The sequence below is a fragment of the Salminus brasiliensis genome, chromosome 14 (assembly GCF_030463535.1).
Source record: "Salminus brasiliensis chromosome 14, fSalBra1.hap2, whole genome shotgun sequence".
NCBI lineage: Eukaryota > Metazoa > Chordata > Actinopteri > Characiformes > Bryconidae > Salminus > Salminus brasiliensis.
Window position 1 is genome coordinate 31731554 of NC_132891.1, and position 21456 is coordinate 31753009.

Consider the following 21456-nt stretch of genomic DNA (forward strand, 5'->3'; position numbering starts at 1 on the left):
GTAACGCACAGTTGGAGAATGCGATGTAAGGGGATATTTCATGTTAGTGTTAAGAAAGCGTTGTGTTGAGTACACACCTTCAGCAGCTCAGGTTCCCACGAGTCCAGTGTGAGAGATCGGACTTTAGAGCAGTGCACTCCCAAACTCCTGCATGGGGAGAAGAGCACATACACACACCATCAGTGCTGAGCAAGTAAAGGCCTGCAGTTAAATTAGTAGCTTTCAGCAAACAAACTCCACGCTCTTGACAGATATGACGGCTTTTGTTAAGCTGCAAAGGGCCAATTACACGCACTCGAAAGGAGCACAGAGTGACATAAACCTTGAGATGCTAATTATATAGAATGGACAAGCATTCCCCTGAAAAACGAAAAACACTCTTAAAAGGGCACCTAAAGCTCTCAGATTTCGAGGAAGAGGAAGAAGCTCTCACTTTTCTTCATCCACCAACAACAAAACAACAACACAGGCTAGTTCCCGCATGCTGTTTTCACCACAGCAGCGAAAATATCCCACAGATACTGACTTTATGGAGCTAAACTATTCATATCTGACAATATCATTAAATAGGACTAGAATGGAGAAGGTTAGTTAAACAACATATATATTTGTAATATTAATTATTGCAATATTCTACTATTTTAATTTAGCTAATTTACGTGACTTTTTATTTCTGTAAGTGAGAAACGCAAGTGTGTAGCTGCTGAGGAGCTTTTAGTTCTTAATTTTCATAAATCACACACAACACCCCCAACACACAAGTGAGGGTGAGATCAACACATGCCCCCTCCGGCACGTGTGCAGCCAGCCACACCTCTTGTTCGATGTGCCGCCGATGCGACGTAACCAGGCATCCATCGCGCCTGGAGGGAAGCGACGTATACCTGACTCTGACGCACCGGCTAGCAGATGCCAGTAACGGCCAGCGCCACACTATGTGGGGGGATAGGGCCAGCTACCTACCCAATTGCGCTCTCTCGAGGCCCCGGCTGCCAATGGCTAGCAGCGTGTTTGGGATACGACCCAACGATCCTGATCAGTGACAGTGTCTTAGTCTGCTGGACCACCAGGGGTGGCACATTTTTTGCACTCTTACCAAAAAGGGTTCTATGTAGTACTGGGATTCTTTGACTTAATAACAGGGGAGACTTTTGGTGGACCATCAACATAAGATTTACATTGTATTAAAGAACCATTTAGCCAGGCACAGAACCATTTACTTATTTGAATCTTTCCTAAAGAACCCTTGAAGAGCAATGTAGAACACGGCTGTGACCCAAATGGCTCCCTATTTAGGTTTTAGGACACTAAAGTTTGAGGGCACTACAATCTCACACAATACACTTAGAATTTATACTAAATCAGGATGCACTGTCCGGAGCCAATGATGTCTGTTCATATATCTAAGCAAGCCTCCACGTCATGGATTTCAGATAATTTCCCATGTCATTTCCCAGCCACCTCCTCTTTCTGAACTACCAGCTCCACCGCACCAGCTAACAGACGCCTGTGCCAGCCAACCTCGCTTTAAGAGCGCCATCTATCTGCCCGGAGAGAGCGTGGCCAATTGTGCTATCTTAGACTCCGGCTGCTGATGGCAAATCCCAGCATAGCTCTGGATTTGAACTCACGACCCCTCAGGCCATAGTGGAAGTGCATTAGACCGCTGAGCCAATTGGAGCCCCACAGTATTGATATTAAAAATAAATAAACAATCCAAAAAAAGGAAATTGGATCCATGTTTTCTGCTCCCTGGTGGACTATTCATGCAGGCTTCCACTTCTCACTCCTTTCAGTTAAGAATAAATGAAGCTGAAATGAACCTGACACAGCCAGCTGCCATTGCTTTCCGTTCAGTTGCTGGTAATATGCTTGAATGTATTAAGTCTAGGAACTAAACATGACGGTGATGCACCACAAGTACACCACTGCAGACTGTAATAATAATGAAGGTAAAGCAGCAGTATCCATAAAGACTTGCAGAAGAACAAGGACCCATTCAGGAAGTTCTCTAGCATCTGTTTATCTATTAGCAGGAAATTTCACCCATGTTGAAGAGTCCATGGATTGCTTCATCGACCAACTCAGGAATTCTGAGCAACTGACTGAATGCTCACACTCTTGACTTCTATGCTTCTACACACAACCCTGTCTTGTTTCTGGGCAACCCAGTTAGAATGAGTGAGGAGAAAGGGAGATTGTGTAAAGGGGGAAAAAAGGTTTGCTGGGCCTCAGTGTGAGAAGAGTGGCCTCCAGAGTGGACCTGAATATTCATGAGGTGGTTGACACCAGGGGAGAGAGATGATTACATAACAGGTTTTACAGTCAGATGCTTTTCTAAAGAAATTCTGACACTGAAAATGAATGAAATTGATCTGAACTGATACAGAATAATCTGAAGAGCTGAACTATGAAGTGGCTACATTTAGAAGTAGGACGCTGCTGGAAGTGTCCAAATTTTAATTATAAGGTGAATAGAGGATCTGAGGATCGCTGGGATGCACTCAATGTGGGGGAAGTTCGTTTTCGGTACTCGGCAAAAGACAACTTCACTACGGCGGCTCCCAGTAAGTTAGCAGTTTCCGAGATGCTACCACCCTTCATTTGGTACCCTGATATCACGCCCTTTTGGACATCAGTCAACTCGAGTCCTTTGCCTGTGACGATCGTTTCGCACTCTGCAACAACTGACTGGTGTGCTTGCTTAGTTATACATGCAGCAACCCAGCAAACATGCTTACGTTGTGACAACCTTTTCTTTTGGTGCCCACAACATGCAAACAGTGCAAGAAAGTAGAATCTTTTAAAAATCTGAGACATCCCAGGGGTGGTCATAATATTTTAACATTATATTGTATTATATTATATTATATTATAGACCAGAGAAACGTTCCGATTCTCGAGATAGGCTCCCACCTGTTTATATCTTCGAATTAAAAAGCCATATAATTTACATGACCTCTGTTCTGATTGGCTGTCCTGTATTGTGCCTCATTCAAAAAGCAGTCCCGTTTAAAACCCTCCTTATAAGTTGAAAATAATTGGGTTTCCCAATCAGGACTGGATTGACGGTGGAACAATACATCTTGAAACTCTAACAATGTTAACATATTTCATCAAACATGATTTATAATTAATTTCCACAATATGTTTGAAATAAAACTTATAAATTGTGATCTACTGACTTTGTTACTGATTCATAAAGAAGTTATTTACTTATTTGGGTTAAAATATTCTTATTTCATATTAAAAACTGCAGCGATTTCAGTTCTCACTTCGACCTCGTATCGATTCAAGTCATGTAAAAAAGATAGCAGTGTGTCCCGAAGTATCTCCAGTGCGTCCTTATTTGGCAAGGTCAGTCCGGCTCTCTCTGGCTCTCTGATCTAATGAGGAGTCCAACCAGACTTGATCCAATTAGAGAGCAGCGGAGCAGGACGGACAGGACGTGTCTGCTGTGGTAGCTAGCCACAGGGCAGGTCAGTTTACAGAGCTTCTATTGTCCTCACTCAGCCGTCAACATCCCACAGCTGTAGTGTAAACTCTGGCGGCCTTATTTTGGAGCTGATGGATCACTTTATTGTTAAGTCTAAAAGTTAAGACAAAATCTCAAAATCACCACTCTATTGGTCAATACTAATACTAATACTAATACTGGTCACAAGCAGACTCTGAGCTTGGCAAAATATGGACTAATACACAGCAAATCAGGAACTGCTGAGCTTGTTTTGGATGTGTACCTGTGAATGCCGGAGCACTCGATGCAGAGGAGGATGCCCAGGTTGATGCTGGCCCAGCGTGGGTCGGTCTGACCGCAGTCGCAGCACAGCTCGTTCCCCGGCAGACACTGAACCCGCTGCAGGATACTCTCGGCCCTGCCGCTGCGCTCCCGCGGCTCGCTGGCTGAGTCGATACTGCTGGTGGAGGGAGATGCCGTCCGGTCCAGGCGCTGTAATTGAGTGGACACGTGCTTCAGAAGTGAGAGATCTGTCGCTGTGGGCCTTTCGGCAGTTGGTAGCTACTGATCTATTAGGACTGGAGCTATGAAGCTAAGGTAGCTGTGGGCTGTATAGCGCATCAAGAGGCCACTGACTCAATAATGAGCATCATTTAAACTGCATGCCAATATTAGGGGGTCAATATCAAGAGTGTGGAGAAGGGGCTTAGCGAAGAGCAGGAAGGGACTCCAATCAGAGCCAATCAGAGACTTTTTTTGCTGCATACATCACAGTGGCAACCAGTGAAAGCGTCACTAACCGTAAGGTTGATGCCCACTAATACATAAAAATGGGAAGAATCCTTTCTCCTCATTTCATCATCAATTAAGGCGGAACTGAATTTCTAACCTATAGGGGGCGCACTAGCCGGGTCTGGAAGAACAGAGGTGTAATTTATCAAAGTTAAATAATTACTGTTGGACAAATCGCTTGTTATATATGTAAGCTTATAAGTGGGAATATCAGTAAATTACTCAATTTAACAATATATATTTTTTAATATAAAAAAATAATACACTGTTTACTGCCTAGAATAAAACGTAATAAATAATGAATAATTTAGTGTTCGGTACATGGAATTATTATATCACGAACCTCAAGCACTGTTGTCTCCTTCACTAAGCAAAAGGAATCGCAGCACTTTCCAGTAAGACTCAAGTTTGCAAAAATTTCATAAAATTAAATAATAGTGATAAAAAAGGTTATAGCTAGGCTAACTTTGAGACATGAGACATGTTGATTCTGTGTGAGCCAGCCCATCATAGCAGAGCTCATTAAATTATTCATGAGGCAAATCAGCATATTTTATGAGGCAGAATAACAGGGTGGTAAATAGGATTGTAAATCAATATCTATTTTTTTTACCTCAACCAAACTCACATACTTACTATGTAGATATCTGTGCCAGCATTCTATGACACCTTAACGCAATCATTAAACTGACTTATGTGGTTTCTGTTTTTTAAAGCTGAAACAGTTTAAAGAACTAACCTCAATGTAGTAGTTATCTGGGCTCTCTCTGTAAGCTGAGGCGATGCTAGCTTGCACTGCTTGGATCCAGGCCTGCCGGAGCTTCTCAGACTCAGCCTGCAGCATACAGCTCCTGCAGGACACACACAACCCCCCAGCCCCGGAGTCAGTTTGTGCAGAATCCACACAACACACAGGTACATGTAACCTCCCTACACCACAAAGGCAAGGAAAGACGCGTAGCAGGGGGCTGGACCCCCGGACCTACTGTGACTGTACATAGAATGACGCCAGGCTGGAGTTGGGACTTACTTGGTAGGAGACACAACTTCAAAGCAGAATCTCCTCTCGATGTCCTCACAGGGTTTAACGGAACACAGCCTCAGGTCCTCCACCACCACAGTCAGTGAGTCCTACACCACAAACATGTACACAAATAAGTAAACAGGCTCAGAGCCAAAGTTACCTACATCTACGTGTACTTCTTCTCCACACATTTCCCAACACATCCCCACGAGTTCACTGCTTTTTAGAGCTGGTGAATGACCTGAACACCCTCACTCCTCAACCAACTTCATTATTCTATGAGTTGTGTGTCATCGAGCATTGCCTTGTTGAGGCATCCAGTCATTTCTTCAGGTTCTTCACCAAAAATAAAGAGATGCCTTCAAACTGCTGCTAAACATTGGAGGAACCGATATCCTGCTGGTCCATTTTTATGGGTGCTACCAAAAGAGCTCACTCTGCAAAACCTCTTAAGGTATCCTGTGGTGTCTGGCAACAAGGTGTTACAGTAGATCCTGTTAGTAAGTCCTGTAAGTTGTAAGGTGGGACCACTTTCAGCACATCCTACAGGTAAATGGTGTGCCATATATGCCATATATGTGCACAACATATGTGAAGTAACAAACGCAGGACACATCTGACCTACATCGCTCAGGTCTCCAAACCTCCTACATCTAAAACAGGCCTTTATTACTTCTAAAATAGGCTATTTCTCCAGGTGGGTGGACGGAGCACCCACCTCTAACGAACACTTACCTTAAGCTTCTTCTGATACACCAGCTGGCTGTTCTGAATGGAGAACCACCGCCTGAGAAAACATGAGTAACACAGATTATGTTGCGGTCAAAGTGAACTAAGCAGCAGTAGACCTGGATCACTGTCACGTCCTGCTCTTCCACCTGAGCGCTCCCTCAAAAAGCTTCTGCCATGGAGCACTGTTCAGTGATGAGTCGGATCTGCTAGGAATCCTGAATGTCCATCTCTGAATTGACCTGCTCTAGAGTCCCCTATTCTATTGGCAATGGTGCAGTGGTGGCTCAGAGGTTAGAGCTTCGGGCTATTGATGACAGGGTTGTGGGTTTGCTGCCTACTGTTGGGCCCTTGGCTGCCCACCGCTCTGGGTGTGTGTGTGTGTGTGTGTGTGTGTGCTCACTGTCACAGATGGGTCAAATGAGGAGGGCACATTTCTCTGTACTTGGTACAGTGACAAATACTTGCACCGTTACCTTGTTTTACCTTAATACTTCTGTCTCAAGAATGGGTGCAACTTAAAAGTAGCTGGAAAAGTGGCCACATATATTTGGACACATACTGAATCAAAATACCCAGAATTTTAATTGTGTAGATATTTGTTTTTTTTAATTGATGGATTCCCGTCTTCAAGTCCAGCTCCACTGACCTGTTCCATGTTTTGAAGGCGTTGCTCGCTCTCTTGAACAGATAACCCTCCATTACCACTCCGTTGGGGGCGTCCACGTTGAACTCCACCTTAGGGTCATCATAGGAAAAGTCCTGCCAGCAGGAGAGAGAGAGCACAAACCCTTCACAAACCCTCGCCTTCAGAGCCAATGGGCGCTTTCCTTTGCGGTTACATCACTGCTCCACTTGTAAAGGAGGACACTGAAGTGGAGCACATGCATAAATTAACATTTTCTCTCTTTGTCTCCGTTGTACACATGCACCGACAAACAGCAAGCATCTTCCCCTCCGCCATAAACGCACCGTGACTCATCGGAGTCTGGAGAAACCCCACCAGACATTCTGACGCACAGTGTTGCGTAAGTGCGTGAGCATGTCTAATCGAAGACCAGTGCTGCCCCTTAGGTTTTCGCACCGAGCGCTCACACTGATCACTGTCTTTCAGCTCAGTTCACTGCAGACTCAAAATGCTCCTGGAGTCTGAAGTTCAGCAGGCCCCTACAGGGGGCAACTGAGTGGTGGGAGGTGGATAATCTTCAGTATGTGACGCTGAATTGCTTCCAGCCAAGTACGGTAACCTCCCTGGAAAACAGTTCGGATCATCTCAGGGTTAGAATACTACGCTCCCTGGCCACTTTATTGGAAACACCTGCTTGTTTGGTGAGGACCGATCAAAACCATTTAATCCGGTTCTTTCTCGACAGGTGTGAACACTCCAAACAATCAAATAATTGAGCCATGAGCACGCCCCCACCCCCACCAATCTCCCCGCTACCAACTATGGTATGCCAACCACTTAGCCATGCAAACTATGCGATGGTGATGGTGCTAACAAGCTAACGAGCATTAAGCATTAAGTAGTTTGCTCATCATTTTTATTTAGGCTTGGAAAGAAAAGGAAAATGGGTCAGGCCGAGTTCTGCTGCCGAAGTCAACACTCAAAACAACTACTCTTGATCGAATAACGACATGGGGGGGGGGGGGGGGGGTCCCCAGACCTTAAAACAGGTACAGGTGCCACTGAACCCTGCTTTAGTACACTGCGAGGTGAAACCCAACCGAATGAGAGTGTGTCCGAAACTGTGCCCTATTCACTGTATGTATATGTTTAGTGCAGTACGTTTGGGTTTAGACCAGGACTGGCATGTGGGACACAGCTCAGTATGGGCCACTAGAGGCCCATTATGCTGAAGAAATGAAAATCGACAGTGAAAAAGTAGCAAATCTACGAAAAAATCGATTTTCTTTGGGGACTATTTTGTTTTACAACACCCTGCATGTATCCCTCCACCTTAAACCGCTTTAAATGTTTCAGGACAAAATCTATCTTGACAATTCAGTCAGGCATCCAGTAGCTATAGCTTATAAACCGCTCTGTTCGCCTCATTAGGACGTGAAAAGGGAATTGTGTCAGGCCGAGGTCGAGGTTCTGCTGCCGAAAAGCATAGTTAGCATGACCTTGCATATTCTTCAAGAGCATGCTGCTCAATTCATACCCATCAACCAGAAAGACCACCGAGGAAAACACTGAACTCACTGTCATGTTCAGGAAAGCAGTCTGTGAGCCTCAGCAGAAATTGAGATTCATCAGATCAGGCCAGTCTTCAACTGTCCAGTGTTGGTGAGCCTGTGCTGAGCCACTGCAGCCTCAGCCTTCTGTCCTTGGCTGACAGAAGCGGAAGCCGACGTGGATCTTTGGCTGCTGTAGCCCATCCGCCTCAAGGTTGGATGTGCTCTCACCACACTTGTACAGAGTAGCTATCTGAGTTACCACAGCTTTCCTGAAGCCTAGTTATAACAGTCCCAAGCCTCTGAGACAACACTGTCAATCTGTCAGCATCAGCTGAAAAGGGTGTCACCCTTGACGATGCAGAATCCGTCATGGACCAGCCATGCACATCTCTCCACTCTTATGGACAACTGATCTACACACCCTGGCCACTTTACTGGAAACACCCGCCTTGTTGGGACACCTTGTAGGTGCACGGCTAGGGCTTGCTTGTTTGGTGAGGACCAATCGAAACCATTTAATCTGGTTCTTTCTCGACAGGTGTGAACACTCCAAACAATCAAATAATCGAACCATGAGACCCCCGGCCCCCCCACCACCCTCCATACTGTATTTTAGCCATCTTTTTACTCTTTATGGATAATTGATCTACACAGATAAACCCAGAGGTGGATTAAGTGGTACAAAATAAATAAATAAATAATACTAAAGTATTAATTTAATACTAAATGACTGAAAGCAAGTATCTAGTCAAATAATGAACTCACTATAGAACTGTACTGCAAAGTCTAGTAAATCCAGCTTCTGTCAGGATCCCCTTTTAAGGGGATGGCTATGGTCTAAAATAAAATGCTAAAGTTGAAAAGAAAAGCAGTGCAAAAGCTGAATCAACAGCATATAATATGTGCACGTATATGTGCATAACATTAATAAATTAAACACAATAAAAAAAAAATCCAGCTTCTTATTTCAATTATCAGTTCCACCTTAAATTCTGCAGCGCTTCCTACTGTAGTCCCGGAGCGCAGAACGCAACCAAAGGTCCCATTTAAGGTGGACCGGAAAAATTAAAGTACAGTTTAAAGTACAGCTAAAAATTCAACCCACCACAGTCAACTCCAGTCTGCCGAGTATCTTCATCTTTAGGCTTCGGAAATATTCCCAAATCATTTGAGGAATCCGTAGAAACTGACTCAAACAGAGCGAGATAAACAAGCGCTGATCATGCGGTCCTCGTTCCCACACACCGAGGAGCTCTGACCGGTGCTGAAAAGTCGCAGGTACTGGTCTTTTTTTCCCTTCCCACCCGTATTCAGACAAATCCCGCCTCCTCTCTGCTGGGATTGGCTAGCAGCGTCCTGCTATCCTGCGATGTGCGCTATGATTGGGTTGTAGTTGATCCTCAGGACAAATCCATCCAATCCTAGTACAAAGGAGGCGGGGCATGTCTGAAAACAGGCGGAAAGCAAGCGGAAAGCAAGCTAACCGAAGGATCCTCAATCTAGCTCCTTATAAAATAGTCAGTAATGGAGACAAAGGCAGTTTTAACGTTGAATGACTTCTGTTTATCCCCAAAAATCAGATAAAATCCAAAAGAAAACTTTGCTTTATTCGCATATCCAGAGAAGTAGAGGGTTTTATAATTTAATTAAAAGCTTATTAGCTTTCTGACATCTTGGTAAATGCTCTCTAATTGACAGAAGGAAGCACTAGCTAGCTGTAAACACTGCCTCCTGTGAAAGACCCGGATATACAGTGTCTTTCTGTCCAGCACTGAATCCCAGTTCATAATCATACATTTTCACATCTATTGTCTGGAAAATGAACCTGTCCTAAGCAGTGAAGGTAGCTAGCTGGCTCAATAAGCTACAACTCACCTGCAGCTGGTGGTGTTTTGTGGTGCAGCTGCTCCTGCTGCTGCTGCTCCTGCTCTGTGTCACTGCTAGTGCTGCGAGCTTTAAAAAGCAGGGATCTGTTTGAACTGCGAAAGCTATCAATTTTTAAACTGCTCTGGAGAGAAGACTGGGGATGGAAGTTAGGCTGCCTTAGTTTTTGTGGTGAACTGCAGCAGAAAACCATGACAAACCCAGCTATAACATCAGGCAGGATTTACTGTGGCAGAAGAAGCACTCAACCACTGTTTACGCTGCACACATAAGAATTTGATCACCCCTGTAACCCGTCCATTCGGTGGCCATCTCTCGCTGCAGCGCCCACGGAGCAGTTGGGAGGTTAGGTGTACTTAGAGCTCTGCAGTATAAAAAAGAGAAGCTCTTCCGTCTGTTGAGCAGCTCAGTGCTTTAAAAGCCTTCAACGCCCGAAGTCTGCCGTGGCCCGCTTGCTTTGTAGAGCCGTGCTGAAGCAGTAGTCTGCATCAATGTCTGTAAGGACACGTCTTACCGAGAAATGATTTTAGGGCTAATTTGACCACTAAACAATATAAAATAATCAAATAATCTTAGAAATAAAGCTGCTACTAGGGTTCTTCAAGTGATGCCACCTTTTAATTTAATTGGTAACGATTTACAGCACTTCTTTGCAGGGATTAAAGGGTTCTTCCATGGCATCGCTCAAAGAAGCACCTTTTTAAAACAGTATAGACGAGTGTAACAGTTTGACTTTCTCTTGACCTCCCAATATCCACATTTTGCATGAACAGATGCAATCAAAATGATTCAACTCCCAGTGCAAATGAGTTTTATCAGCAAAATATACAAACTTTCAGCTGTTTGCAGGAAGTAAATAGCCAGATACCAGCTTCTGGCAGCGTTCCTGAGGAATCTTAGGCCATTCCTCATGGACAGTGGCCTCCAGTTCACTAATATTCTTGGGTTTGCTGCTGCTGCAACCACCTTCTTCAAATCCCACCAAAGATTCTCTCTGTGTTTCAAGTCAGGCGACTGTGACGACCACTCCAGAATCTTCCAGGACTTCTTCTGAAACCCAGCCTCGAAGGGCTTTGAGGTATGCTTGGGATCATTGTCCAGTTGGAATGTCCAGTGAAGCCCAAGTTTCAGCTCACAAGCTTCTTCCTCACAGAAGGCATGATTTTTCTCCTAGATTTTTCTGAAACTGGACTAAATCCATCTTGCTCTCCATACGCTGACGGTTTTCAGTGCCATAGAAAAGAGCTAAGCAGCCACTAAGCTTTACTGTAGACAGGGTGTTATTTTCAGTGTATCCTACATTCTTCCTCATCCAGAAATATCGCAGATCCACAGGCCTGAAAAGTTTCAGTTGTGTTTTATCGCTCCACAGAACAGAAAATCTTAAAACGTCAGTGAGTTATTACTCTGGAGTTCTTGTGCTTCTGGGTCAGCAGATGTGTACAGGCATGGAGACCTTCAGCGCTTAGCAGTGTGCTTTACTGCGCAAACTGAAACTTTAGTGCCTGCTGCCACCAAATCTTGCTGCAGGTCTTTTGCAGTCACTCAAGGGTTTTTGACCACGTGCCTATTCAGGAATCAGGGGGCAGCTGTAGCCAGTGTTCCTTTAGTCCTGAACTTGTGAACTATGCTTTCAACTGAATCTCTAGGAATATTTAGTCCCTTTGCTCTCTTTTTGTCTCCTTTTCCTTGTTTATGAAGGCAATGATCTCTTCTCTGAACCTTCTGGACAACTCTCTTAGCTTAGCCATATTTTAATAACCCCCCAGGCCAGTCTAGGTATCTGTTTTTTTCCTCAAGCACACCTGAAGCAACTAATGAAGTCCTTGATTTGGCCATTGTATCTTGTCCATGATCAAGCCCATTGTACCTGTACATATTGGCACTAGCAAATATAGCTGCTCCATCTAGAAGCAGGTAAACCTAGCCAAGAATTACAAACTTTAAGCTAAGGGCCAGATCAAATAATAGACAATAATCTCCATAGCCTTGACCGCTACACGCTGGGTCAGAAGAAGTGACCTAAGCTCGCCCAATACAGAAAGAAAGGCTGGTCACTCGCAGATTTATGCTTGGCTACTTTTCTCAAACTTCTTCCCCAGCTGTCTATAATGAACTGCTATTCTGAGAGGGAATCGACTAGCAATCAATAAAAGACAATCAAAGCCAAAAGCACTTCCTCGGAAACCAAACCAAACTTTCACACACATGCAGAGGGAGAGTTCAGATGTTTTCCATTACATACTACAGTGCATTCGGGAGGAAGCGATACCCAGAGATAAAGCGACAGAGGTAGAAACATCCCCGGCATAACTGCAGCACATTAGCCTCAGCCTCAGCGGGGTCCATTACATAAGGCAGACACTTAGTTCTAGATTAAATCAATAAATCAAAAGTTTCTCTATGCAAAGTTACACAACAATGATGCGTAACACACACGCTTCTCATGTCGGTTCTCTCACGATGGCAGACAACAGCACAGAGTAGTTCATTAGCAGGTGTTTACAATAAGAAATATAGAAACATCAATCTCAGAAGGACCCGTTTAAAGCGACAGTTTTTACCCTAGCTTGCTTATGGGGTTTCTGACCCTTTAGCGAACACTGCTAGGCTAGTTAACACTACCAGTTTGGGATCACGCCCCAAACTCCTCCTCCAGGCCCTCAAGTCCCTTACATAACCTCGCTTCTCAGTCCAACTCTGTGTCGAACAAACATTGCACCCACCTCCACCCCGTCTCCTCTCTTTCTTCCATCACTCACCACAGCAAAGGGGTGGGGGGGGGGGCATCTCATGCAGACCAGACCAGGAAAGCCAACCTGGAATCCATAAATATTCCACCTCCCGTTCTATCTCGGAGCGTAGTCCGCACTAGCAAAACCCCTATTCTGACGAGATTGGTAATACATGGGGAGGTGGAGTAATGTAATTTTACCACTGGACGTCTGTAGAAGTAATGACCGATTTAAGCAGGAATCTCGACATAAATGACTATGTCATTGACATCTTATAACCCACTTACAATAATAATGCAAATTTAGTGAGAAAATTCTGTATACAAACGCGAAATACTATGTATGATGAAACATTAGTAATTAGTTATCTTTGTAAAAAAAATTCACACTCTTTAAATGCCGGAATAAAAGGAACACTGACCTGTAGTAGAGTCTGGGTGGTGAAATCCATTCGGAGATCATCCCATATGCAGTGGAAATAGGAGGAGAAGAAAGAAGGGAAACACAGATTAGATGATGTGAAGTGATGCCTGACGCTGTCTGAAGAGCATTCTGGTTGGTACACAACATGTCCAAATACTTGTGGACACCCCTTCTAATGAACTCATTTAGCTACTGAGCAGTTCACCTGATTTACCATCATTAAGCACTGATTTACCAAAGCAGGTGTTGATAGGAGGAGAACTCTAAATAATAGTAGCCTCCATGAGGAGAACTCTGGAGATGTTTTAATGAGCACAGGGATGGAAAACCACGACGTCTAGAGGAATTCTATTTAGATTTATTCCAATATCAGTGTTTAACTGAGCGAATCAGCACTTAATGCCTAGAAAAGGAGCTTTTCAATTAGTTTGCATGGTACCGTGTGTAAATATGATCAATATTCCATTAAATTCCAGTTTCTAAAGGCCACAACTCTGATACTAAGCACAGATGTATTTCAATTTAAAGCTCTCCAGCGTATAGAGGAGGAGTCGTGAGAGACATCAGTGACCATTCAGGACTGGAACTGAATTATTTTAACAGCTCTCAGGATCAAAGGCCCTATTAAAACTTTGTTAAGCAAACTTCAGTGCCGTCTATTTTCAGCCTGTCCCAAATATACCCGCTTCCTGTCTGACGCTCTATATCTTTTTAAGAGTGCCGCTGGGACTTTTGAGGACAAAAAAAGAGTAAAAAAGCTTTTCTAAACCTGAAACACGTCAGACATTAAAAAAAAACAACAAGCAAGAAACAATGAGGGAAGCTAAGAATAAACTTAAAAGCATCAGTCCCTCAGGCTCGCAAACAGATGACTGTCCTCATAGATTCATTTAGATTTACCTGCCCTGAAAAACACACAGTCTACAAGCACCAGATCCTTTATTCCCACTGTAGAGAGTGTAGAGAGCTTTTCTTTTTGACTGTACACTGTGCAAAGTATAAGATTCTTGAGGAACATGTGGAGGTTCTTCAGGCTGACACTGTGGAGATGCTTTAAGAAACCTACAAGAAAAGGTTCCCTGAAGGTGCCTTAAAGTGCAGCCTTAAGAGGTTTCTCCCCAGTTTCAAACTCAAGAACATCCAAAAATTCCTTAAGGATCTTTTAACAGGCCACTAGACCTTCAGTTTGGGCCATAAATCTCAAAACAGGGTCAAACAGCAATGACAATGCTAACTTCTGCTAACGTCCCTATGGGCTTTCTAAACGTATGTTAGGGCTATGTAAAGAAAGAGGCCTAGCATAGAGCTGCTATACTGCTTTCCATTGAGCTGCCAATGCTGCTTTTTATTCCACTGGGACTTCTAGAAGGCCTAGAGCAGCGATTCCCAAATTGGGGTATACCAGAGACGTTATAAATGAGGAGACCGGTCACTGGTTGAAATAAGAATGGAGTTCTCTTAATGCTCAACATAGAGATAGAAACCTGGTCTCGTATGACTGTAAATAACTGCCCAGTGGCGTTGCAAGGATGGCCGCCGAGTGACCAGACTTGCCTATAAAGACTTTGGGCATCCTTGTGGTACATACGGCCAATAATGGCATCTTTATTTTCATATTCCATTAGCTGGCCACTATATATGGAAGAGTGTCATCCACACATGGCACATACTGCTCTACTACAGGCATTAGCATCCTTGCTCTATCGTTTATTTAATATTATTTTGTTTAGTATTATTTATTATTCATTACCTACTAGAACTTAAAAAGTGATTGGTTGATTACTGTCATATCTAATTAATCTAATTTCTAAGGTTTTCAGTGCAGCTCCTGAAGCCCTAACCAATGGGAGATCTGTCTCTGCCTAGATACTACCAAAAAGTCCGGATTGGATCATTTTCCAATGGGTTTTCAGATCTTAAAATTATAATTTTTTTAGATGTGGCGATAGTATTAAATAAAATATAATAAAATAATAAAAATTACAGACGTTTATTCTTTTAATTAGGCTTTTTCCGAAGACCTAGAAGGCTCTGAATGTATCCCACTGTTTGAGATAAAGCTAAAATACTCAAAGTATAAAAATATATAATTTTTGATGTCTTGATGTTGTGTAAAAATGTTCCAAAATGTGCTAAATAAGACAATTAGGTGTCATCTCTAGTGTGTAGCTAGTCTCATTATTAGACATTAGAGCCCAGCTTATAGCCTCAAATGTAGAACAATGCTGAGAGCATGATGTATCCACATCCTAACCCCCCTTTACTTCAACTGCTGGCCTTAAAAGGCTATAAGTATAGCAGTTTCCCACTAATTCCCATATACTGCCCTAAGCCTCATAGTCACACTTCCTGTGTGTGTCCTGACTGACATCTGCATCCCGCAGGCAATACAATAAGACAATAGACTTGATCATCCCGACATGAACAAGCAGTCGGCTGTGTATTTGTGATGCGTACCCGCTGCTGTATCGTAGCATGTTTGTGCTCCATATCTCTCTTCTCCATCGCTGAGTCAATCACCAGCTGATCCAGCTGCGAATACAAGAAAAGCAATTATCCCAGACATTTGCTTCTTGAGCTATGAGGCTAACATCGCTAACAAGTAATGGAATCTTATAGTGCCCAGATTAGGATTATCTTTAGATTATCTATGGGGTCAGAAATGCTACTGGTCAATTAAAGTGAAATCCATTGTTATGGAGATGTCAGTCACCTCAGCAGCCAGCTTCTTCATATAGGGGTCGATTTCATCCAAGAGGTGGTAACCCTGCTGAAAGAGTGAATACTGCGCATGCATGAAGGACAGCATCTGCAGAAAGAGGAGGAAGAAGGGACTTTTACAGACACAAAGTTAATGGAGTAGGGTTACCCAAATACTTGCATTACCTAGCTAGCATTAATGCTAAACCGCCAGGCCTGGACTAAATTGGAGTGTTGGGTAAATGACCATTGGGAATTGGTTTAGTCTAGGTTTAGCCTTGATCTGGATCTGGGACACTCCGTGTTATTGGATTGAACACAGAAATATTGTCACATTTCACATTTTTTCATTCAAACTAATAACTTTTATTTAAATAAAGTATAAAAGTACTGAAAGTACTGAAAGTATGCATATTTAATAATTATTTGACTCAAATTTAGCAGTATTGAAAAAGTACTGAGTATTCAAGACCAATTTTAGCAGCACTTACTGCGTCCAAGATCTCAAATTTCTTCTTGGCTTGTAGGACGTTGATCTAGAGGGGACAAAAAGACACGAGTGGTTACAAGTGCTCAGCTCCACAGATACTGAGGTGGTTCACTGTGCTCAATAACGTCTATGCAACAACAGGGCTCCAAGAAACAACTGTTTTAATAGCCGATTAATAATCTATCGCTTTTTGCTAACTGACCAAATAACTCTTACGTAGCTTTTTTTAAATGTAGCTTGAGGTTGTTTTATAGTTTTGCTAATTCAGAAACTCACTGTTTCATTTAAATCATAAGGTAAGCCTGTTACCTGCAACACGTAGTCCAGCGCTAGGTGGCGGAAGCATTTGCGGGTGATGTTGAGAGTGCTGGTGGCCTCCTCCACCTCATGGGGTTTATTCCGGGGGGCCTGAGCATTCTTCACCTGCGCTATCTCCAGATCCTCACGCACCTTATCGAAGTGCTTCTTTGTCTCTTTGAACTTGCGCACGTCCCTGAGGAGAGACCACGGAGGCTGTGATTAAGTTTTTTAGCCACAGACTGGAGGGGGGGGTGCTGCTGTGGGGTCTTACTGGTTGGAGTTCTTACTCTCTGAAAATAGGTGGGAGAAAAAAACAAGCCCACCATAGTTGCGAGTTTAGCGACGCTGAGCTGACAGAGCCGACTGAAAGACAGAGCAAGCAAAGCTGGATAAGCCAGTGTACTAAATAGGCCTGAATACCACTCCTAAGGACGTTCCCTTGACTCTGCACTCTCAGATATGAGGCTTTATCCTCTAAACATGTGTGATTTGAGCCTCAGTTAGCTAGAACATGGTCTGTACTGTGGTGTTTAGCCTACTAGCTAGTCCAACACGGCTGAACCGGCCTCTGTTATAGGCTGTGGAAATGCTCCATCAAGAGCACTTATCAGGGCTCCTTTCCCCTCGGTTTCACTGAGGGATGGAGATGTTATGGCTACACCCTGAATCTGCCGTTGATACTGTTTTTAAAGCATTATGAAAAACATCATTGGAGTGTCGTCAGGAAACACTTGGACAAGCCAGGGGCTCGTCTGAAACCAGGAACTGTATCTTTTGGAGTGGAGCACTGCAGTGGACAGATTTACAGTCTGGAGGAACTGTAATAGTCTCAGTAATATTCTAAAGGACATTCTATATATATTCTAAAGGTTCGTGGGTTCTGGTGTTCTAACTTGCTGTTGTGGCTCAGCTCAGATCGGATTATTTGGCTGTAAATTGGAAAACTGTATAGCACAAAAACACGAGGCACACAGTGATTAAACTGCCATTATCATTTTCTATTAATAGAGATATCACAAGCGCCGTGAAATGTTGGCCAGAATTCTCCGTTTACTTATCTGGACCCAGCAGGAATGAATAGGCCCGCCCGTCCTTACACTGCTGTTTATACTGACAGTAAAAAGAGAAGCTCGGCTTTATTCTTTGTGCTATTTATAAATCAGATTGCACTTCTGACACATCTCAGCTTCTTTTAAAGTCACTGACATGCAGGTGTAGATCCACTGTCTGGGTAAACATCAAGTTGTACTCACTCTTTAACAAAGTTGTGCAACTGCTGCTTCACAGATCTCTGAGCCTGGTCAAACAGGATCTGAAAAACACAGAAAATACAGTACTCATCATTATCAGCAGCAGCAGCAGTACTGTCCTTACTCTCACAGAATTGTGTACTACTAGTAGTAGGAGGAGTAGCAGTAACAATAGTAGTAGTAGTAATAGTAATAGTAGTAGCAGCAGTAGTTGTGGTAACAGTAGTAACTAATAGTAGTAGTGGTAATAGTTGTGGTAACAGTGGTAACACTAGTAGTACTAACAGTATTAGTAGTAGTAGTAGTAGTGACAATAACAGTAACAGTAGTAGTAGCAGTAGTAACAGTAGTAGTAGTAAAAGTAGCAATAGTAATAGTAACAGTAGTAGTAGTAATAGTAGTAGTGGTAGTAGTAGTAGTAACAGTAGTAACAGTAGTAGTAGTAGTAGTAGTAGTAGTGGTAGTAACAGTAGTAGTTGTGGTAACAGTAGTAACAGTAGTAGTAGTGGTAGTAATAGTAGTAGTAGTAGTGGTGGTAGTAGTAGTAGTAACGGTAGTAGTAGTAATAGTAGTAGTAACAGTAGTAGTAGTAGTAATAATGGTAGTAGTAGTAGTAACAATAGTAGTAGTAGTAATAATGGTAGTAGTAGTAGTAACAGTAGTAGTTGTAGTAACAGTAGTAGTAGTGGTAGTAGGAACAGTAGTAGTTGTGGTAACAGTAGGAACAGTAACAGTAGTAGTAGTAACAGTAGTAGTGACAATAACAGTAACAGTAGTAGTAGTAATAGTAGTAGTGGTAGTAGTAGTAGTAACAGTAGTAGTAGTGGTAGTAACAGTAGTAGTTGTGGTAACAGTAGTAACAGTAGTAGTAGTGCTAGTAATAGTAGTAGTAGTAGTGGTGGTAGTAGTAGTAGTAGTAACAGTAGTAGTAGTAATAGTAGTAGTAACAGTAGTAGTAGTAGTAATAATGGTAGTAGTAGTTGTAGTAACAGTAGTAGTAGTGGTGGTAGTAGTAGTAGTAGTAACAGTAGTAGTAGTGGTGGTAGTAGTAGTAGTAGTAACAGTAGTAGTAGTAATAGTAGTAGTAACAGTAGTAGTAGTAGTAATAATGGTAGTAGTAGTTGTAGTAACAGTAGTAGTAGTAGTGGTAGTAGGAACAGTAGTAGTTGTGGTAACAGTAGGAACAGTAACAGTAGTAGTATTAACAGTAGTAGTGACAATACCAGTAACAGTAGTAGTAGTAATAGTAGTAGTAACAGTAGTAGTTGTGGTAACAGTAGCAGTAGTAGTGGTAGTAGTAACAGTAGTAGTTGTGGTAACAGTAGTAACAGTAGTAGTTGTGGTAACAGTAGTAACAGTAGTAGTAGTAGTAACAGTAGTAGCAATAGTGACAATAACAGTAACAGTAATAGTGGTAACAGTAATATTAGTAGCAGCTGTATTAGTATAGTAGTAAATGTTAACCCTTTAAAGCAGGGCTCATTTAAGTCAGTGTTAAGCTCTAGTATGTGTCTACCTGAAACATAGGGACTAAACAGACCACTGCTACATCATGTTGCTGAGGTTCTACATGTGAAGGTGCACATTCACCAGCAGAGGGAGCTCCTGCACTGCTTTCATTGCTGCACTAATCGGGATGCAAATCCAACAATATCACTATCCTTCACTCTCTCTCTCTCTCTCTCTCTCTCTCTCGCGCGCTCTCTCATTCAAATTCAGCTCCACACGCTCAGCAAGGAGCTTTCTGCTGATCTCCCTTGCCATGCTGCAGTGGCAGCAGCTAAAATAGGTCAGTCGGGCAGGGAGGGAGGGAGAGAGAGAGGCGCAGAGGGACTGAGAAAGAAGGAGAGAGAGAGAGAGAGAGAGAGAGAGAGAGAGAGGTACAGCTATAACAGAAAGGAGACAAAGACAGATGACAGGACATAAATATAGATAGAGAGAGCAAGAGAATGGCTACAGATCCATCACTGAGATAGCTCAGCTCCTACCACCTGCAGGTGCAAGTGTGCCACAGGCAGCTGTACCATCAGGCCTAGAGAGTGAGGACTGCTAGTGGCAGAGCTGCTAGCTTAGCATTTTGCACCTACCTTGTACACTCATTATATCAAATATCACATTATATCAAATACACCAAACACAGAGGTGCCCTTGGTATGTCTATGGTTACCTACAGCATTACCAGCAGTGGTCAGATAGGGTCAGATACAAGCAAAACACAGAAGGCCATGCTTGTATCATACCACTGGGTTGTTGATCACAAGGTTGTGGGTTCGATACCCAGGTCTGCTGAGTTGCCACTATGCTGCCAATCAGTGAACTGCCGAACACGCTTGGCTAATTACCAACACCCACACTGGCTAGAATTATGAGTGATGGGGTAGGGGGGTTGGGGGGGAGCAATTCATGAATTCTCCTAGACTCCCAACCATGCATGGCTATGGAATAAATGCAGAATGAATTTGCAAACTTCTGATGATAGGGCCAACGCTTAGACAGTAGGGCCACTCGGGAGTCCCTGGTGGCCAATCTACAGCAAGCAGCAATGTCAGTACGATGTACGAAATACAGTATTTTGTTCATTATGCCGCTCAGGCACTCGCACATCCAAGTGGATACTGTTATTTGATCTTGAGCCGAGAGTCTATTAGGGACTATAATAAACAATGACTGGCATTCCAAAGGATAGGAACCATGATTCCTGCAGCATATTCCAAAAATAAATACCCAACGTTCCTGACGTTCCTGAGTCATTAGATCAGAATGAGCAACGCAGCACAGAAAAATATATGACCTCCATCAGTTTTTCAAGGGCTGTCGAAACAGCCAGAGGCTGTCTGTGATGTAACCCCCCCCCCACGTGTGTAGTTGAGCCCAGCACAGGGGGACGGTTTACAACTCCATAAACTAAGATCAGGTTCCTTTAGGGGAAGCAAGGTCGAGGAATTGCATTTCCTCAACAAGCTTTTGCTCCTCTCATAAAGCCAAGGCCGAGAGTGGCCTGCTTGGTTTAGCAGCAATAGCACTAAGGAAGGATACACACAACACACAACACACACACACACACATATTCACACAGGTCAATGTATTAGTGTAGCCCTTTGAAGCCTAGCGGTATTACTGTTGTCTTTCTTTGTATCCCATGTTTGTTACATAATTACTCAAATATAAGGACACAATTTCTTACATAACAATTTGCGCTTGCATTCAGTTTACTTACATAACTTTAAATGTAATTACATGATTGCATAACTAATTACACTTCTAGTTACATAATGAACTACATTCACATCCCGTTCCTGTTCCGTATCGTCAGGTTTTGAGTCTCTGTTTCCAGCTGATGTTAAAAGAGTTGACAGACAACCAAAGAAAATACCAATGGCTGGCTGTTTGAGCTAAATAGAGCTAAATAGCCGACTGGATGGGTCTCGGGACAAGACGGCATGATGCGGCCACTCTGCCAGCATGGCCTGCTGTGTATTTCACACTATAGT

The 21456-nt window shown here is 43.1% G+C and overlaps 1 protein-coding gene across 1 annotated transcript in view; it reads right to left on the minus strand.

Moving 5' to 3' along the window:
- Positions 1–21456, minus strand: part of acap3a (ArfGAP with coiled-coil, ankyrin repeat and PH domains 3a) — an 86621-nt gene that overhangs the window by 15284 nt on the left and 49881 nt on the right. The window contains exons 5-16 of the mRNA XM_072696708.1: positions 17969–18027; positions 16725–16908; positions 16417–16461; positions 15939–16034; positions 15683–15757; positions 13224–13235; positions 6652–6764; positions 6009–6060; positions 5280–5380; positions 4989–5100; positions 3741–3949; positions 78–147 (exon numbers count right to left, since the gene is read on the minus strand). Coding sequence (XP_072552809.1) covers positions 78–147; positions 3741–3949; positions 4989–5100; positions 5280–5380; positions 6009–6060; positions 6652–6764; positions 13224–13235; positions 15683–15757; positions 15939–16034; positions 16417–16461; positions 16725–16908; positions 17969–18027 — 1128 coding nt within the window. The remainder of the gene's footprint in view (positions 1–77; positions 148–3740; positions 3950–4988; positions 5101–5279; positions 5381–6008; positions 6061–6651; positions 6765–13223; positions 13236–15682; positions 15758–15938; positions 16035–16416; positions 16462–16724; positions 16909–17968; positions 18028–21456) is intronic.